Source organism: Rattus norvegicus, chromosome 3, assembly GCF_021556685.1.
Source record: "Rattus norvegicus strain SHRSP/BbbUtx chromosome 3, alternate assembly SHRSP_T2T, whole genome shotgun sequence".
NCBI lineage: Eukaryota > Metazoa > Chordata > Mammalia > Rodentia > Muridae > Rattus > Rattus norvegicus.
The window spans coordinates 88522727-88539890 of record NC_141536.1 but is presented as its reverse complement, the minus strand read 5'-3'; the positions used below and the strand labels follow the sequence as shown (position 1 = coordinate 88539890).

The 17164-nt window shown below is 40.3% G+C and overlaps 1 protein-coding gene across 9 annotated transcripts in view; it reads left to right on the top strand.

Moving 5' to 3' along the window:
- The window catches only part of Cd44 (CD44 molecule), an 88613-nt gene that overhangs the window by 44644 nt on the left and 26805 nt on the right, over positions 1 to 17164 (top strand). For 2 of the 9 annotated variants that reach the window (XM_087649426.1, NM_012924.3), the window contains 7 exon segments: positions 2074 to 2295; positions 6473 to 6598; positions 8753 to 8869; positions 10219 to 10344; positions 12622 to 12735; positions 13193 to 13309; positions 15850 to 15978. In XM_087649426.1, coding sequence (XP_087505552.1) covers positions 2074 to 2295; positions 6473 to 6598; positions 8753 to 8869; positions 10219 to 10344; positions 12622 to 12735; positions 13193 to 13309; positions 15850 to 15978 — 951 coding nt within the window. 9 annotated transcript variants of the gene reach the window in all.

Genomic DNA, 17164 nt, shown 5'->3' with positions numbered 1-17164 from the left:
TCTCTGGTTGTATGACTAGTGTACATGGTTATGAAAGACACAGGCTTCCCGATGTGTGTTTCAATACCACTGATGCCACACCCACGTCAGATCACCTATAGAAAATGACATTTCCTAATTTAGAAGATGGAAAACCCTCCCTAGAGCTTTCCAGCAGGTTCAGTTATAACCCTATGGGCTTTGCTCTGGGCCTCCTCTCATTGGGAAGAAGAACAATGATAGAAAAGGCTGCTTTCTCCTCTGCTACTGCTTCCTTGGAGTCAGCCCCCCAGCAGAGGTTGCGGGCACAGTGGCCACAATGGTGGAATGCCTTCCCAGACTGTGTGAATCCAGCCTCTCACTTGGCCTGTGCCTGTAGCAGCCACAGGATGCTTCATATCCCAACAGCTACCATGTGATATCAGAGCCACAACTTTCCCTAAGCTTCAGTTTTCTCTTATATAAGAATTATCATGCCATTCTAATGTATCTCACGCATGCCTGCCCCATATCAGGTGCTTAAGAAATGCTCAATTTCCATGGTTTCTAAAAATTTCCTCCCAAGTCTAGATTTCCATGGGTCTTATCAATACCGTGGTTTGAATATGTGTCCACCATGCCCCCGCCAAGAATTCATGTGTTGGAAACTTAACTCCCAATGTCACACGCTAAGAGTAAATGGAATGAGGTCCTTGAGAAGTAGTTAAGACTGGGTGGAGTAGAGGATGAAGCCTGATGACATCAGCAGCTTTGTCAGATGAGGAAGAGAGGCCCGAGCTGGCTCACTTGCTGTGACTCCATGTGATGCCCTTATAAGATACGGCAAAGTACGCCCGCAGCAGAACCCTAGCAGACACTATTCTTGGACTTCTCAGCCTCAAGGACCAGAATCCAAATAAACCTCCATTCTTTGTAAATTGTCTGGGGGTTGGAAGGATGCCTTAGTGTTGAGAGCATTAATCGTGTTTGTATACAGCCTGAGTTCAATTTCCAGCACCAACACGGATGCTCACACCTGCCTGCACCTCCAGTTCGAGAAGCTCTAACACACTCTTCTAGCCTCTGTGGGCTCCTGCACACACATGGTGCACATAAACTCATACAGAACACACTTGTAAGCATTAAGTAAATTTTTTTTAATGATAAGACAATATAAATTTTCCCTGGCTTGATGTTCGAGGTAACTGAGACGTTGCAATTTTTTCCATCTGAGAGTTTCATTTAAGCAATCCTTGGTGCCACGCACGCAATTCAGCAAAAACCGTTCCAGCAAAGGGCACACATAGGTAGCTGTGTGTAGCAAATGGCTGAGGATCGAGGCAGAAAATGCGTCTTAAGGATGGATAATGAGTTGATTTCATTTTGACCTTCTCCTCTGGTTCATTCTGGTCACTTGCTTATTAAACCAAAGATTCTTTATAAATATATATACCCATGTTTGTTAATTTTAAGGTTGAATTTCCCTGAGGATGATTTTAGCTCTGTCAATATTTAGACAAACCAGTTTTCTATCCAGAAATGGGGGTTTGATTAAACTGACAAAATTTACCTTTTAAAAAGAATCTTTCTAAGGGATTGCAAAAATATGCTTTTTTGTAGAGGCTATATGACTACGATTTCAAATCCATTCTGGGGTTGGATGGAATTAATAGTGACAAGATGTACACCTATTTCAGAAGGGACTGTATAGAGTGGGGGGAGTGTAACTTGCGGAGTCTCCTTTTACTGTGACTACTGTGTTGAGTGCTAATAACAACGAATCATGTGCAGAGCGTGACAACCCCATCCAGAAGGCTGGGCCATTCCGTTAGTAAGGAAGAAACTGAAGTTCATAGGGTTACCTTGTCTAAAGCTCTTCAAAGCTCAGATTCAAATGTGGGGGACTCCCTGGTATTCAACTCTCTCCTCCTCATTTCCAGAGTAAGTGGGCGAGGGGATGAACATCTCACACACTCTATGTGAGCACTAGACAGACAGATTTTTTAAAGCCAAAGAAAATAGCTTTAATGTCATGTTATAGGACAACCCATTATCTTTCCTATACTCGAGATATAAGTGCTGTGAAGTTCTAAAGATGCTTCTGTATCTCCTCAGCTATTGTCAACCGTGATGGCACCCGCTACAGCAAGAAGGGCGAGTATAGAACACACCAAGAAGACATCGATGCCTCAAACATTATAGATGAGGATGTCAGCAGTGGATCCACCATTGAGAAGAGCACCCCAGAAGGCTACATTTTGCACACCGACCTTCCCACTTCACAGCCTACTGGAGACCGGGATGACGCCTTCTTTATTGGGAGCACCCTGGCCACCAGTAAGAAACAGGGAATCCTGGGTTTTCCTCTAGCGGTTCTTTAACAGAATGCCAATGGCCCTCCTGAGTAAGACACACTCAGGGTCTGTTTCCTGCCATCCCTAGGCATCTCGATGTGGGTGAGATCATTTAAGGAGTCTGGCTCCTGCTCTTGTCAGTGCTCCTTGTCATTGTGCACTGGCTTCTATTCCCTTTCTCACCGCCATCTTCACCTCTGAATCTCTTACCTTGGCATAAGGAATGCCATATTGAACGGTTTCCTCAGAAAAGTTCCGATTTTCTCCTGTTCCTAAGGACTTAACGATGCCTCAGAACTGTTACAGACGTAATTTGTGGTGTTGCTTGTTTCGTTCTTGTCATTTTCCACTATAGAGGAAACTGTTCTGCTAAAGTCAGGACTGTAGACTGTATATTCCACTGTTTCCTTTAATAACAATGCCTTAAAAGATCCATTCTTAGGGTTCTGATTGCACAATGTCCATATTTTAATCCTAATTTTCTATCTATTTATTTATTTATTTATTTATTTATTTATTTATTTATTTATTTATTAGCCCAAGGAACCAAAAGTGAGGGGTTTTCTGATCACCTTCTGTCAGCTGCAGAGTTCTGGATTGCAGTCTGTGGGGGAAGACCTTAATGCTCTTTGGGTATCTGTGGGTAACAGCAGGGGAGGCATTCATGACTGTAGGTTTGTGCAGATGGGCTCTGTAGGAAGGTACTTAGAGCATCTTATCTCCTCCACTTCCCCCTCTGCACTTCCTCTGGTTTGTTTTAGAACAAGGTTTTAGCTGGCTGGGCTCCTTCTGTGGTGGATTATTCAGACCCTAAAAGGGCAGCTAAGTCTTCACTGGGTCTCCTGGTATGGTGTGTATTTTCTCATTCCCTGGCTGAAACTCAGAGGGGTGGAACTCTGGCTTTTTCACGGTTTGACAGGAATGTCCTGACTTGAGAATATTCAAGATAGGACCCTTTTTAATTCCCTTGTCACCCAGAAGCCAGGAGTCCTCCATAGCACTCTAATGGAAGCTGAACTCACTTAACAGTCTTTTAGATTTCTGTTATCAGGTTGCTGAGTGAAGGGAAAGGGTAATATGAACAGGTGCAGGATTCCAGTCATTCCCAGAAAATTCTCTGAAGCCTCTCCAAAAAAATTAAAAAATCCTCTCATCAGATTCTGGGTGCTCGGGGATAGCTCAGAGATAGCTGAGAGGGTAAAGAGCTGGCCGTTTAGGCATGTGAGGACCTGAATTTTTTGATCCCTAGCATCTACATAAAAAGTTGAGCATTTCAGTATGTATCCCGTAATCCTAATCCTAGACAGAGACTGGGAAGACCTAGAGCTTGCTGGCTAGCCAGCTCAGTGAAATCGGTGAGCTCCAGCTTCAGTGAGGGTTCCTATCTCAAAAACAAAGGTAGACAGCAATAAGATTAACATCTTAATATTAACCCCGGCCTCCGCACATGCATAAGAACACAGACTCCATCTGGTCACAGGAGGCACAGCTACTCAAGCTTCTCACACCCTCCCAGGTCACCTCCTCTCTGATGATTTGTCACCTTGTTGTCTGCTTCTCCACAGAGGCAGGTGATGTTGCTAGCTATGTGCAGCTACTTGGGTACCCACCCCATCCTTGATGAAACTATGTCAGACGGGATTCTCATTGGGCATACAGTTTTGACAGATGTTGGCAAATACAGTAATTAGTGGTCTGATAAGGAGGCAGAACAGGTCTAACCTCAAGTCCTATTTCCCACCCCAAAAGAACACCCCCAGACAAAATCTGTCATGTGGAGATTGAATGCTGCTGGAGTCCCAACCTGTGTGGAATGGGAGTTTCACGTGTGCTTGAAAAGATTTAATTTGCCAGTTATATTAACATCCTTAGCCCATTCCCTAAGAACTGCTCCTTCCCCATCCAAGCTGGTCAGTCAGTGAGCCCACCCTAAGGTCCTAATCTTGTACCAGATCCATTCTAACACCCAGAGTCCTGGGGTTGAGCATGGCAGCATGCATCTGCAATCCTAATAACAATGGTGACAGAGACAGCAGGTACTTTGCAGCTCACTACCCAACCAATCTAGCCAAATTCAGGTGCAGTGTGAGATGCTAGATCAAAAAATAAGGTGGACAGAAATCACAGAAAACATCTTTATCTCAACCTGTGGCCTCCACACATATACAACCACACAGACTCTGTCTGTCCACAAGGTGTATCTGTTCAAGCCTCCCATGCCCTCCAAGGTCATTTCCTCTCTGACAGTAACTATGGTTAGAGTAATATCAAAAAGAAACCAGGGTCAGTGAGGTTTTCATCCATCCACTCCATAGCGTGTGTCTTCTCTGCTCCGGACGCTGCTGTGGTGTCTGAGGGTCAGAGATGGATCCTCCTTCATGGATACAGCATCATAGCACAGAAATCTAAGAAAAGGAGTGCCTGAAGTTTAACTAAAACATAGCACAGGGTTCAAGGCAAAAGAAGCTTTTGCTTTCTTTTTTTTTTTTACAGAGCATGTGACTGAGTTCTTTTTAATGGGTGTGGAGGAGAGGCCAGTTTGCCTACCAGCTTGAGTTCTCTTGAATGTTAGCATGGAATTAAGGCCGAGCTTCTGAATAGAATCCTAGAATAGAAGTCCAATGAGGAGCTTCCCGAGCGCTTACTTATCTCGGTTGGGTGGTGGTTTGAGATACAGTGAGAGGGAGTGGATGCAAATTAGCGTGCAGGGGAGCAGAGGTCAAGAGCTGGCTGGCTGTAGCCGTGGATGAAGCTGTGCTTGGCTTAACCAGCTCATTCCCTCCTCAAGGGTGCTCAGTGGGTGGCAACAGAGAAAGCTAGCAAGAACAACAGGCTCTGTAGGCTTGGGTCATCCCACTGGCTGCTTAGTATAAATGTTATTTTTGGAAGAGTCTGCCTGGAGGTATGTCATCAGTTCCTTCTTATTGGTCATCTAGAATTCTCTGGAATCAAGAAGCCTAAACTAATTTAGGAAATAGGCTCCTGCCTTGGAAAGCTCTACTTCCTGTCCTCTGGGTGTCAAGTGAATAATTTGTTTTCCATCTCGCATGACCTTACTTGGGTGGGGCAAATTGAAAACTGATGGCTAGGCTGACACTTCTTTCACTGTCTCCTCTCATACAACTCCCCCTAGGAAGGTGACATAATGCTCATTTTTGTCTTCTGTATGTCCATTTTTAGTTAGCTCATTTTTCTGGGGTACTATGCATCTTTAGAGGAATTTTCCATAGGAGGCATCTGTAACCTGGGAGCAGGGTAATTCCCTTCTCTCTCTGCTCTCACTAATATGATCTTTGGCATTTGGTATGTGTGATGCTCCAGTTCTAAACTAGAGCCCACATGGGACCCAGTAGGTTCTCCGTGGTATGCAAGAATCACCTGCAGTATGTGGAGACCATAACTTAGATTTTCAGGGAAAGCATTTAATCTAAAACATTTTCTTTCTTAAAATCCTAGCTGATTCAGACAATTATCCCAATAGCATTTGCTATTTTGTTACTATGGGGGAGCATTCTGAAAACCAGACCAACTTGAAAGTCAAATGAACTATTTTTTAATTACAAAATGTTCTTAGTATCCTTCCTCTAACTTGAATAGAGTTCAACAATTCCTTGCTTTTGTCATCTCTATGTGAGGAAGTGATAGACAGATACAAGAGAAAGTTTTATCTACTGACACACTCCACAAAATTCTTGCCCAACTATAAAGTTTAAGTTGCATTGATGAGTGTGGGTGAGCCTTGAAATGCTCTCACAGACTACCTGGGTACGATGCTGAACAGACAGAAGGGATGCAGGCATCCTCAAAGAATCAACGGAAGCCACTGTAGGCTCTGCTGCACTGAGGACCTCCCGATCATGGCTGAATGATGCTATCTAGAGAAGAGGAAATCTATCTCTATCACAGTTACTTTGCTGCGTGAGTTGGCTCTGGACATGATTGAGGGGGTTCGAGTAGAAGATGGAGAAGCATTGAATTCATGCCTTCTTGATGCTGTCCTGAGATTCTGATAGTAGGAGCCTGAAATATAAAAGTGGCCTCAACTTCACTTTTAAAATCTTCATTCTATAATAAATAGAGATATTCTATTAGGACAGAGACAACAGGTTTTATGGGAGACAGATGAATCTCACTAAACACTATTTTCATAATTAATCTAGTTGCCTCAACTGTGTACTCAAAAAGCCATGCAACAGCTCAGAAACAAAATAACTGGATATGGTCTTGGTTTGGTAATTCACAATCCACAACTCAGACTCAGGAGCCCACAACAACAGCAACTACAGGTAAACTCATGTTTTTTGCTGATCACTTGTCTTCATTGAGGTATTAAGGAGGATAGATGGTCACTGTCATATATAGACAGCATCCTTGCTGACATCAGGTTCTGATATCTTCAGGGGCCACAGAGACCTGAGTACCTAGTGTCTCCTAAATGCCTTGCTTTCACTTAGGCAATAAGGACACAGAGTCAGGTTAGTTCTCCTGTGTCTAGGAGAGTCATTGAGGAGATGATCTCTAAAAAGACATCTATTGACCAAATGACATCAATTTAAAAAAAGAAGTTATGATTAATGAATAAAAAGCATAGACTTAAAAAAATCTTTTTTGACACTGAAATCCTTTTCTGAAAACACCAAGAAGTGACATGACCTGTTGCTTTATATCAGAGTCTAGGGATGATAAATAAGCTCTGGAGATATGTGGTCATTGGCTCTCATGGATTTTGACTTGGTCGCTTTGCCCTAGGTGGTTAGGAAAAGGAATCAGTCTATAGCAGGGGTTCTTAACCTGTGAGTTGAGACCTCTTTGGAGATTAAATGACCCATTCACAAGGGTCACCCAGAACCACCAGAAAGCACATATTTACACTATGATTCATAACAGTAGCAAAATTATACTTGTGAAGTAACAATGAAAATAATTTTAGGGATTTTAGGTTAGGGATGACCACAACATGAAGAACTGTATTAAAGGGTTGCAGCATTAGGAAGATTGAGAACCACTGGTTTATAATAATGGGAGGTAATAGGATATTATTCATTTATTAACCTATATTGACAGATAATATGGCCATATGTATAAATAGGCATTCTCTCTGCAGAAATGGGGAAATGGATATGTATGAATGTATGTATGCATGTATGTATGTATGTATGTATGTATGCATATATGTATGCATGTATGTGTCCTTGTACTCATGTAAGGAAACCCTGCTGATGTTCTATGGTTACTCCATCGCAATGATTAGTATCATGCTGAGGTGGTGACTGTGGGGGAGGGATGTCAGAATAAGGAAAATGCTGTGTATATCGGTGGAATTGTATAATACATCTTCATAGGAAAAACCATGGGAAGGACAGGGGCTCTGTGACTGTGTTTCTTCTTGAATTGTTTACTGGGCTTCCTTCATAGCTGGCAAAAGGAATTTCATTAATTGTTGTATTTGGACTTTTATTGATGGGCAGCTTTCTCTTCTTTAACTTATCCTGGTATTTTGGGTTCCTATTATTTCATATTGCAATGTACATTGTGACGACATAATTGACAATCTTTGGGAGTGTTCAAATCAAGTCTGTTTCTTTGGTATTGGTCTCTTCATTTCTTCCTGTTTTTCTTGGTTTATTAACTTTTTTAAAAATGGACTGCTCTTCTTTTAAAAGTATAGTGTTGACATGAAAATGATTATGGGCCATGTCTCTATGGTATATGCATCCTCCTTGGAGAAAAGTGGAAAGATGTCTTCTATGTCCCTTTTCTTGTCCCATTCTTGCTAGCTTTTGGGGTTCATGGGGTCACATACCTGTGACTTCTGGCAGAGATATCATACCCTAAACACTTAGGGAATGATAGTGGTTGTCCTCCTTCACTTGTGAAGAACATCACAGGGCTTGGTTTCCTAAGAGCTGGCCATTAAAGTCACAAATAGTCAGATTTGGAGAGGATCTTAAATGGTGAGGTCAACCAACTTTTCTAATCATCTGATACTTTAATTCTAGTTTTTAGAAGAACATTCTATTTCCAATTCCATGGTTTTCTAATACAGGTCTTAACTTGGCCTTGTGGAAAAGGAGGCAAATAAAGAGTGTTCTATCTTATAGACTGTAACGTCAGATAGTTCTCATGCAATTTTTGAGACAACTCTTATGACAATTGGACTTCACTCAGGTGTACAGCACAGGATTTTCATCTTAAGATGAAAGCATGGACCACTTGCTATTTAAGGTTCCTCCACCTCTGACATTCTGTGGACTATAGTTTTGGGCTCCTGGAAGAAACAAAACTTCTTTTCTTTTACTTTCCTTGTTTCCTTTTTTCCACCACCTATGTCAAGAAGAGAGAATTTTCTCTGTAGGGAGAGAGTGAAAAAATTTATGGTGCTATTTCTTAGGAACTGATAATTAACATTTCAACAATCAATTCAATCATGGTTACAACAGCCTTGATGACTACCCCTGAAACACCACCCAAGAGGCAAGAAGCCCAGAACTGGTTTTCATGGTTTTTTCAACCATCAGAGTCCAAGAGTCATCTTCATACAACAACGAAGATGCCTGGTAATGAGTTCTAGATACCATATAACATATGCCTGCTTGACAGCCTTTAATAATTCTCATTAACCTATGGGATGTGGTTAAAGTCTAAACACCATTCTGTCTCATAAATGTATGTGTCAATTTAGGAAGGACCTTGAACTCTGAGTTCTGTATGTTTGATTTAATAGTACTAATACATGGTTTTCTTCTCTATACTTTATAGGGGTCTATGTAGCCTAGGATAAGGCTAATTAGGAAACTATGAAGTGGGGGCAAGTATTTGGTGATAACAGAACATTTCAACTCTAAAAGAGTGTCTGGGCATACCCTGCAAATTATTGAAGTAAAAAACTGTTTTTCTGAGAATGTTAAATAACAGAACCATAGCTACCAAAATATAGAAGATTTCTATCAATTGAAATAGTCTTGGGCTGGATACCAATAATAGGAAAACCAAATGGTCATCCTATAAGGTAGCCTGAATTGCATTCAAAAGTTAGAAGAATCCATTTTAGTAAAGAGAAATCTCTTGCAGTAACTGCTGAGAAGAGAACAAAGGCTTCCATTTCCTCTTTAAAAAGCTAGATTCAATGATTCAAAGGAAGAAATCCTCAATATTTAGACTGTGGCCCACTGTCATCAACCTTTTTGAACAATTTTTGGATGATTAATAATTGGCAAGATCATTTCTGTTAATTTCTCTTTTCCCCCTCTGTGGTAAATTTTATTGAGAATGGGCAAAATCTTGGAAACTCCTTGCTTTTATTCACATCAGAGACATAGGATCTGATGCTAAAGACCGATGCATGTCTTTTTAGAAATGTCAGAATAAAAACCCTTGCTTCTAGTGAATGAAACCCTTTGCTTCATACAATAAACCCTGATAAAATAAGAATAGAAGAAAACAAATGAATTTTAAAAATATGAATGCAACTATAGGAATTTTAGAAATATGACCTTGGGGCGTTATTGAAAGTGTCTTGAAACAGCAAATAGGGATATGTGAAACCTTCCTATTCTGATCCTGACATCCTAACTTCAATATGCTAATGATGTAATAAGAAAGACATCCAAACACAAGGGGGGTTTGCATGGGCCTGTTGTTTGTTGTTTTGCTCTAACTCCTTTGGCTGGCTCTACCGATGGTTATTCTTTAGCTTCCTTAATGAGACTGTAAAGGTCATAGCTAGTCGTTTTAAGGTCCATATATTAGCTTCAGTGATGAGGGTTTACAGATACACAAACCTACTCTCTCATTTTCTTCTTAAAATCTTGGGAACTCCATGACACCTCCCATGCCTGACTTTCTTCCTTGGTGAAATGGGTCGCTTGGCAACCAGCTCAGCTACTAATGTAAGTCACCACAACAGGTACGGAGTCAAATACCAACCCAACAGGCTGGAAGCCAAATGAGGAAAATGAAGATGAAACAGACAAATACCCCAATTTTTCTGGATCAGGCATTGATGATGATGAAGATTTTATCTCCAGCACCAGTAAGAATACTCAATTACAGTAGAACCATTTGTGCAAGGCTTGCTGAGGGATCGAAATGATATAGTGTCTCTCTTAGGAAACAAATGATGTGAACAATGACTGAACCTGTGATTTTACCTTAATTTCATTCTGATGAGAATTTTGGAGGAGGAAGTAAAATTTCATGAATGGGAACCAAAGAATATTGTTGGAAAAAAATAGCTCATGAAGTTTCAGACACCCAGTGTTCTTCCTGTTCTGTTCACCAATGTTTGCTTTTAGAGAAATATCTACCTTATCAAGTGTGGCAGGGGGATGGCATATTAAAGCACCACAGCTAATATTCATTGTGTCACTGCTGTGCCAGATGATAGAAACACAGGGATGGAAAGGTCAGAACTTTTGCCTAAAGAGGCACATGGACTGCTGGGACAGATGTTCATGTGATTAGGAGATGGTCATTAGGAGGATGACCCTGAATTGAAAGCTTGGGAGGCCCAAGAATGGCTTAAAATATAGAAGCCCGAGCCTAAGAACTACCTTAATTCATCAAAAAATGTATATGGTTAAAGGAAAACACTCAAAAAGTTTCAAGGAACTTGCTGGACACCAATACAACAGAATGGCACTGAAGGGAAGAATAGATACCACCACAATCTTTAAAAGACAGTGTTAATTACTAAAAACAAAGAGTGACACCACTGTGTCACCATTTCCAAATGTGTGTTCTATAAAACTTTCTCTGGACACTGAGGTGGAGATTGTAGAGAAAAACATCCTGTCCTGCCAGATTCCCCTATTCTTGTCCTAAGTGAAGATTTTGCTGGAAAGAGATTAGAATCATAAAGCAGATTTAGTTAACCTTTGGAGAAGGGGTTTGGGGGTGCTGTATCAGCTACCTTTGACAATAAGAGTTCTATCTATTCCATTAAAACTGGAGGATGTCACTCCCAAGTGAACAGAGCCTAGGGAGAGCAGGATCTAAAAGTAGCTTGTGGCTTGAAGGCATCTGAGTGTGTGGCAATGATATAGCAAATGCTAGAAACAAACCAGATGTTCGACATGTAGACTTAAATGGTGTATTCCTAGGGCTGGATGCCTCTGCAGAGCTTAGGAACTTAAGAAAAGAACCCAAGGAACCCCACATATTGAGCATTATTGTGACAGTATCTTCTAGGTTTAGGATGTAGCTTCCTGGCAAATGTGTTATATGGTTAGGCTCCAGAAGATAAAGTTCGCATGCTCCCCTCCCCCATCTTTATAGAGTATATTCAATTTTCTACCTAACACATATATCCTTTAATTCAACAGGATGCCCTTTTCTTTTGGAGAGTTGAGCTAACTACCACTTTTTCAAGATTATTAGAAATGTGGTTAATGACTCTAAATTATTTTCTTAACTTGTGAAATGGTTTTGTGTTATTTGGGTGTCAAAATAGAATTTGAAGGAAGTTGAACTTGCAAATAGCTTTTTCACAATGTATATTGTTTCAGATTTTGTCAAAATGGATCCTTTTGCACCTTCTGTCCAAGGCTTCCTCTTTTGCATGCAATTGGGGCATTGGTGAACTGTTTTCCAGTGTGTTGGGCTGAAGGTGGATGGTTACTTCTGGCTCCTTCCTATAAACGTATGCATATTGGTCCTCTTTCATTAGTTGTGAATGGCCTGCTTATATTGTGTTCTGAATTCGGTGGGACTCTCATGGATGTTTAGAATATGTTCAGAAAAACGTAGCTGAGTCAAATGACTCTGTAAAGTAGGCTTCTTCCAAAACCCGTCTGCAGGAAAGCTTTGGCTCTCGTGGTTATTTCCCCAGTAAAATCACTAACACAATAGTGATTCCAATGTTAGAACTCAGCTATCAACTTCTTCAGCTTGAGGATCTACAGTTAGCACGACTGCCAGTGACTAATGGATGATGTGGAGTGTCAGGTGCAGAGGGTTTCTGCAATTTGCATGAGTGGGCAAAACTCTTCACATCTTGGTCATTATTGGTGGAGGGTTAGTGCTTCCAAAGCTGTTCTTCCTACTGCTACAGTGTCCTTGACTATTATATCCAGAAGATCTCATGTTCTAAACCCAAAGGCATACTATTTTAGAACTCAAAGGACATTGAGATACAAAGCCACATGGTGGATGAAACTAAACTCTCTCCTCCTCCATCCTTCCCACTCAACCATCTATACAGCCCAGTATAGATGAGCTGCTGTGTACCCTGCAGAAGAGACAAATGTACAAAGCAATCAGTGAAGGCTCAAGAAATAACATTTCCTAATTGCCTCAATCATTATGACAGTTGCAACTACTCCATGGGTTTCTGCCCACACAAAACAGAACCAGGAACGGACCCAGTGGAACCCGATCCATTCAAACCCAGAAGTACTACTTCAGACAACCACCAGGATGACTGGTAATGAGTTATGCACACATCATTAACAATACTTTCTCTCAGAGCATATGATGCTGTGAAGGTCAAACCTTTGGATATGATGGGAAAATTAATTAATGCCTCATCACATATCCTTAGTGAACTTTCCACACAGGAGTCATTTATCAACCTTACTTCCTGGACATAAGGTATTTTATGTCACTTTGTTATAAAAATGAATATATCTGAATGGTTTATGGTTCTCTCTCTGACAAAGTGGCTATTCTGGAATAATAAGTGATATAAAAGAACTTTGTACCCCTTCACTTTCTCTTGGGACAGATTAGTGAAATCACTCAGATTTATTGAGAGTAAGTACTCAAAGATAGTGCTAAGGCATAGGACCTGCTGATAGATAACATGTACTATAGTGGAAGAAATGGATTATTAAAGAGTATTTGATTAAAAGTCACAGTGTACTTAACCGTCGTTGCAACAGATATAGACAGAAACAGCACCAGTGCTCATGGAGAAAACTGGACCCAGGAACCACAGCCTCCTTTCAATAACCATGAGTATCAGGATGAAGAGGAGACCCCACATGCTACAAGCACAAGTAAGAAGGATGATGCACTGAAGTTCTGGTACCCAAGTTATCAGAGATGTTGTTTAGCTGTTGGCCACATCTTTTGTGTCTGCACAGTAAATTTATCTGCAGAGCCTGAAAAGGACCATTTTTAAAAATAAGGAAGAAAGATGCCAAGTTGTCAGATTTTCCAAGAGACAAGAATGTTTGCAAAGTAGATGTGAGATGCTGGTTTTCTGTTAAGGGTTCCTAAACTGTTCTGTTTTGGTAGTTGTTGTGTGCTTTTGGAAATGTGTGTTGCGAGTGTGCCCTTCAGGTATTTAGTGTGGGATCTTGGAGGAAGGTTTCCTGAGTGGGCAGATCTTTAAAACCTTCATCTTCTCTGTGGTACAATGGAACCCCTTCTGTCCTTGGTGGAAAGTCAGTGGCTCATATAGTCTCTTTTGAACTCTAAGCTACCTACTTCTTTTGTTTAAAATACTCAGGGCAAGTTGAGAAAAGTCCTGATGCTCCTACTGTTCTTTCTGCTTATAGACAAATAGCTCAAGTTTTTAAAAAAACAATCTCATGTTTCATCAATGGATTGTGAACCTAGGATAAAAAAACAAAGAAAAGAAAAAAGGGAAATGTACCCATCTTTCATCCGTATCTCAGAAAAATGCCTAATAATTTGAAATACAACTGATCCTTGAGGCAATATCTTGTAGCATTTTTAAAGTTATGAGTCAACACCATTGTTATATACCTGAACATTCTTAAAGGGGAAATATAAGAAACAGCTACTTAGAAACCAAAGAAGCATAGCTTCTTGGCTTTTTGGCTAAGATCAAGAAACCAAAGAAGCTTAGGAAGTCCTGGTTTGATGAATGTGTTCACAGAGAGTCAAGGAAAAAGGTTGAACTATGAGTTATTAATTCCTGGACATTGTACTGAATGACAGACATTCTTTACTCCAGTAAAGTTGATATATGCATAAAGATGAAGGGTTGAGCTAACCAAGAAGTAGCCTGTTGAAAAAAGGAATAGAGAGGAAACATGTTTCTTAGGAATCTGACCCATTCCAGTCTACTCTGGAGTCTATTGGAAATCTTATCAATTAGTGTAAAACATTTTCTCTTAAGAAGAATGCTAATCAAGAAACTTGGAACTAAGGTATATAACGTCAAAATATGATGGTCAAGGGATATTCTTACTAAGAAAATTTGAGAATACAGATATAGTTACCAAAAAGATGTTGCCATCAATGTTTGCAAAAATCCATATGACTTCATTAAGGGGACACCACAACTTCTAGAAAAGAGTCAGCCCTTACGATATACAGTCGAAGTCCTCTGTTTTACTAACACATTCCTGACTGTTCTGAAAATGCCAGGGCATGAAGAATCATACAATTATAATATATTTGTATGATAGATGATAATGTGAATGTAGACATATGTTTGAGACATATGTGTATGTTTGAGAGCACACACATGTGCTTAATGATTTAATAGAAAATAACATAAGATTTGGGGCCGAGAACCTATGGACAAACAGTTAATCCCCAAAATATAAAAGCAAAATTAATGAGTCCCATTTAAAAACCATATTTGCTATTACTAAGTCACACACATCATTTCCTAAGATAAGTGAATTTTGTTAAGACACAAAGTTCATTTGGTTTGTCAATTTATAGGATCTAGCTTTCCTGATGAATCAGAAATTCGCCAGGAGCTGTTACAGATGAAAATGTCAGTGGCTTTCTGGCTTTTCCAGGAAGCACTCTGATGGGATTTTATCCCAGTCATCTTGACTTTTTAAAACACTGCTTGAAAGGTTAAGCCTGTCTGATACTGTTATTATTTATATAATTCCCCAACTGGCTAGAATAGTTTTTTCTTCCACTGAATTAGCTTTGTTAAGAAGAGATTTTAGCAATTAAAAGGGTCCCTAGACAATCACATTGCAGATCAGTGTAGTAACATCCCAGGCATCCCTTCAGTGTGTATGCCAGCCGTTTCTGCTGAGTGTTATTGTAGATTATGCAGTCTGTTTGCAAAGGTCTCCTATCACAATAGTGTTGTGAGTTGTTATGTAACACGTTTTTCTCTGACAAAATCACCCAGACACAGAGATTATTCAGAAGCTCTCTCTGGTAGACTATGTAAAGCCATAGACACTATTAAATCAGGAATAATACTGAGACTTCACAACTCACAGGTTATGGTCTAATCCTGACTTTGTGCTACTCCGGTATATGATTTTCAGAAAATGAATCATATTTTTTTCATCTGGAAAATTAGCAGATTGGGTATTGTAGTTCTAGAATCTGCCTTTCCGAATTTAGTAACTCATCCCCTGGTTGCTGTTATCTTTATCTACATCTATCTATATATCTCTGTGTGTATGTATGTATGTATGTATGTATGTATGTATCATCTATCTATCTATCTATTTATCTATCTATCTATCTATCTATCTATCTATCTATCTATCTATCTATCTATTTCTACCTGTAATATAGAAAGACATACCAGAGGGTTTGTTAAGAACCTGGTCAATACAGCTTACCATCATCATTCTCCTCTCAGCCTGGGCAGATCCTAATAGCACAACAGAAGAAGCAGCTACCCAGAAGGAGAAGTGGTTTGAGAATGAATGGCAGGGGAAGAACCCACCCACCCCAAGTGAAGACTCCCATGTGACAGAAGGGACAACTGGTAATGGAGGGTTTCACAATGTGGGTGGAATCTACCTTCTGAGTTCAGTGCTGGACATTGAAGATATTGCACACAAAGACACTGATGAAAGTGTCTGTTTCTTAATACATCATGTTGAAGCAAACATATATCCAGAATCTAAAGGTTCCTAACAAGCTACCTGGTCAGGCAATGATAGAGGCACAGGAGAACTAGTTAGTCTATACGAATGTCTTTTTGATTTGAGGTATCAGTGAGACAATGGCCGAGCTCCTATCCAATTAAAATCCCCTTTCAGCTTGGTAAAAATCATTCACTATGTAACAAGACGCTGCTTTTTCCTTATATTTATATGAAATACTAGGCTTATAAAAATTTTGTCAAAAACCTAGTGTTGGGGGATTGAACCCAAGCATTTCAAGAAAAAAAGGGCACCTGTGTGCGATCATCAAATCTTTTGTACTTACCTGTTTGAGTAGTACATAACTCCTCAAATGTACTACGGTTTAATCACATTTGCAAATAAGCCGTCTTCTCTATTCTGCAACTGTGGGGTTGTGGGAATTAGACTTAAATTTTCTCATCTCTGAAGGATGCTGGCTGATAACATGTCTCTGCAAGCTCTGGTGCATGATTCTTTTGTCTGGATGATTAAGCACTGGGATTCACTCTGCCTTGCAAAGCGTGTGAATCCCATGTTATAACTTGGTATCAGTGGGAAATATCTCAGTGTTTCCATCTGCAATATAGAATCTGATGCATAATTCCTTTGCAGTGCATGTCAACTTCTAAATGGATCATTAGTAGAACAGCGTGCTTGGTGACTAGCTCCTTGGTGTGTTTATTTCTAAGGGATGTGGTGGTAATCTTTCTTCCTATACTGCACAGAATGGAACTAAGGCATAACCCATGTGCCCACCCACGTGCCACTTCTCATTGTAGGAAGACAATACTGCTAATGGATTCCCTCTGTGCTTTTGTGATGAGTACCGCTTTCATACTCATCACTTGGGAAACGATTAGCTATGTCTTCTGAATATCACTGCCAGCTCATTGTGCATTTCGCTGTGGGATGTACTTGTCTCAGAGTGACATCATGCACTTGAGCTCTTACGCCTCTTCTTTAGGAGACTGTGGCAGCATGTGTCGAGCATTACTTCATCGTCCCTTGATGCCTATAACGTATCCTCTATCCATCACAGCACAT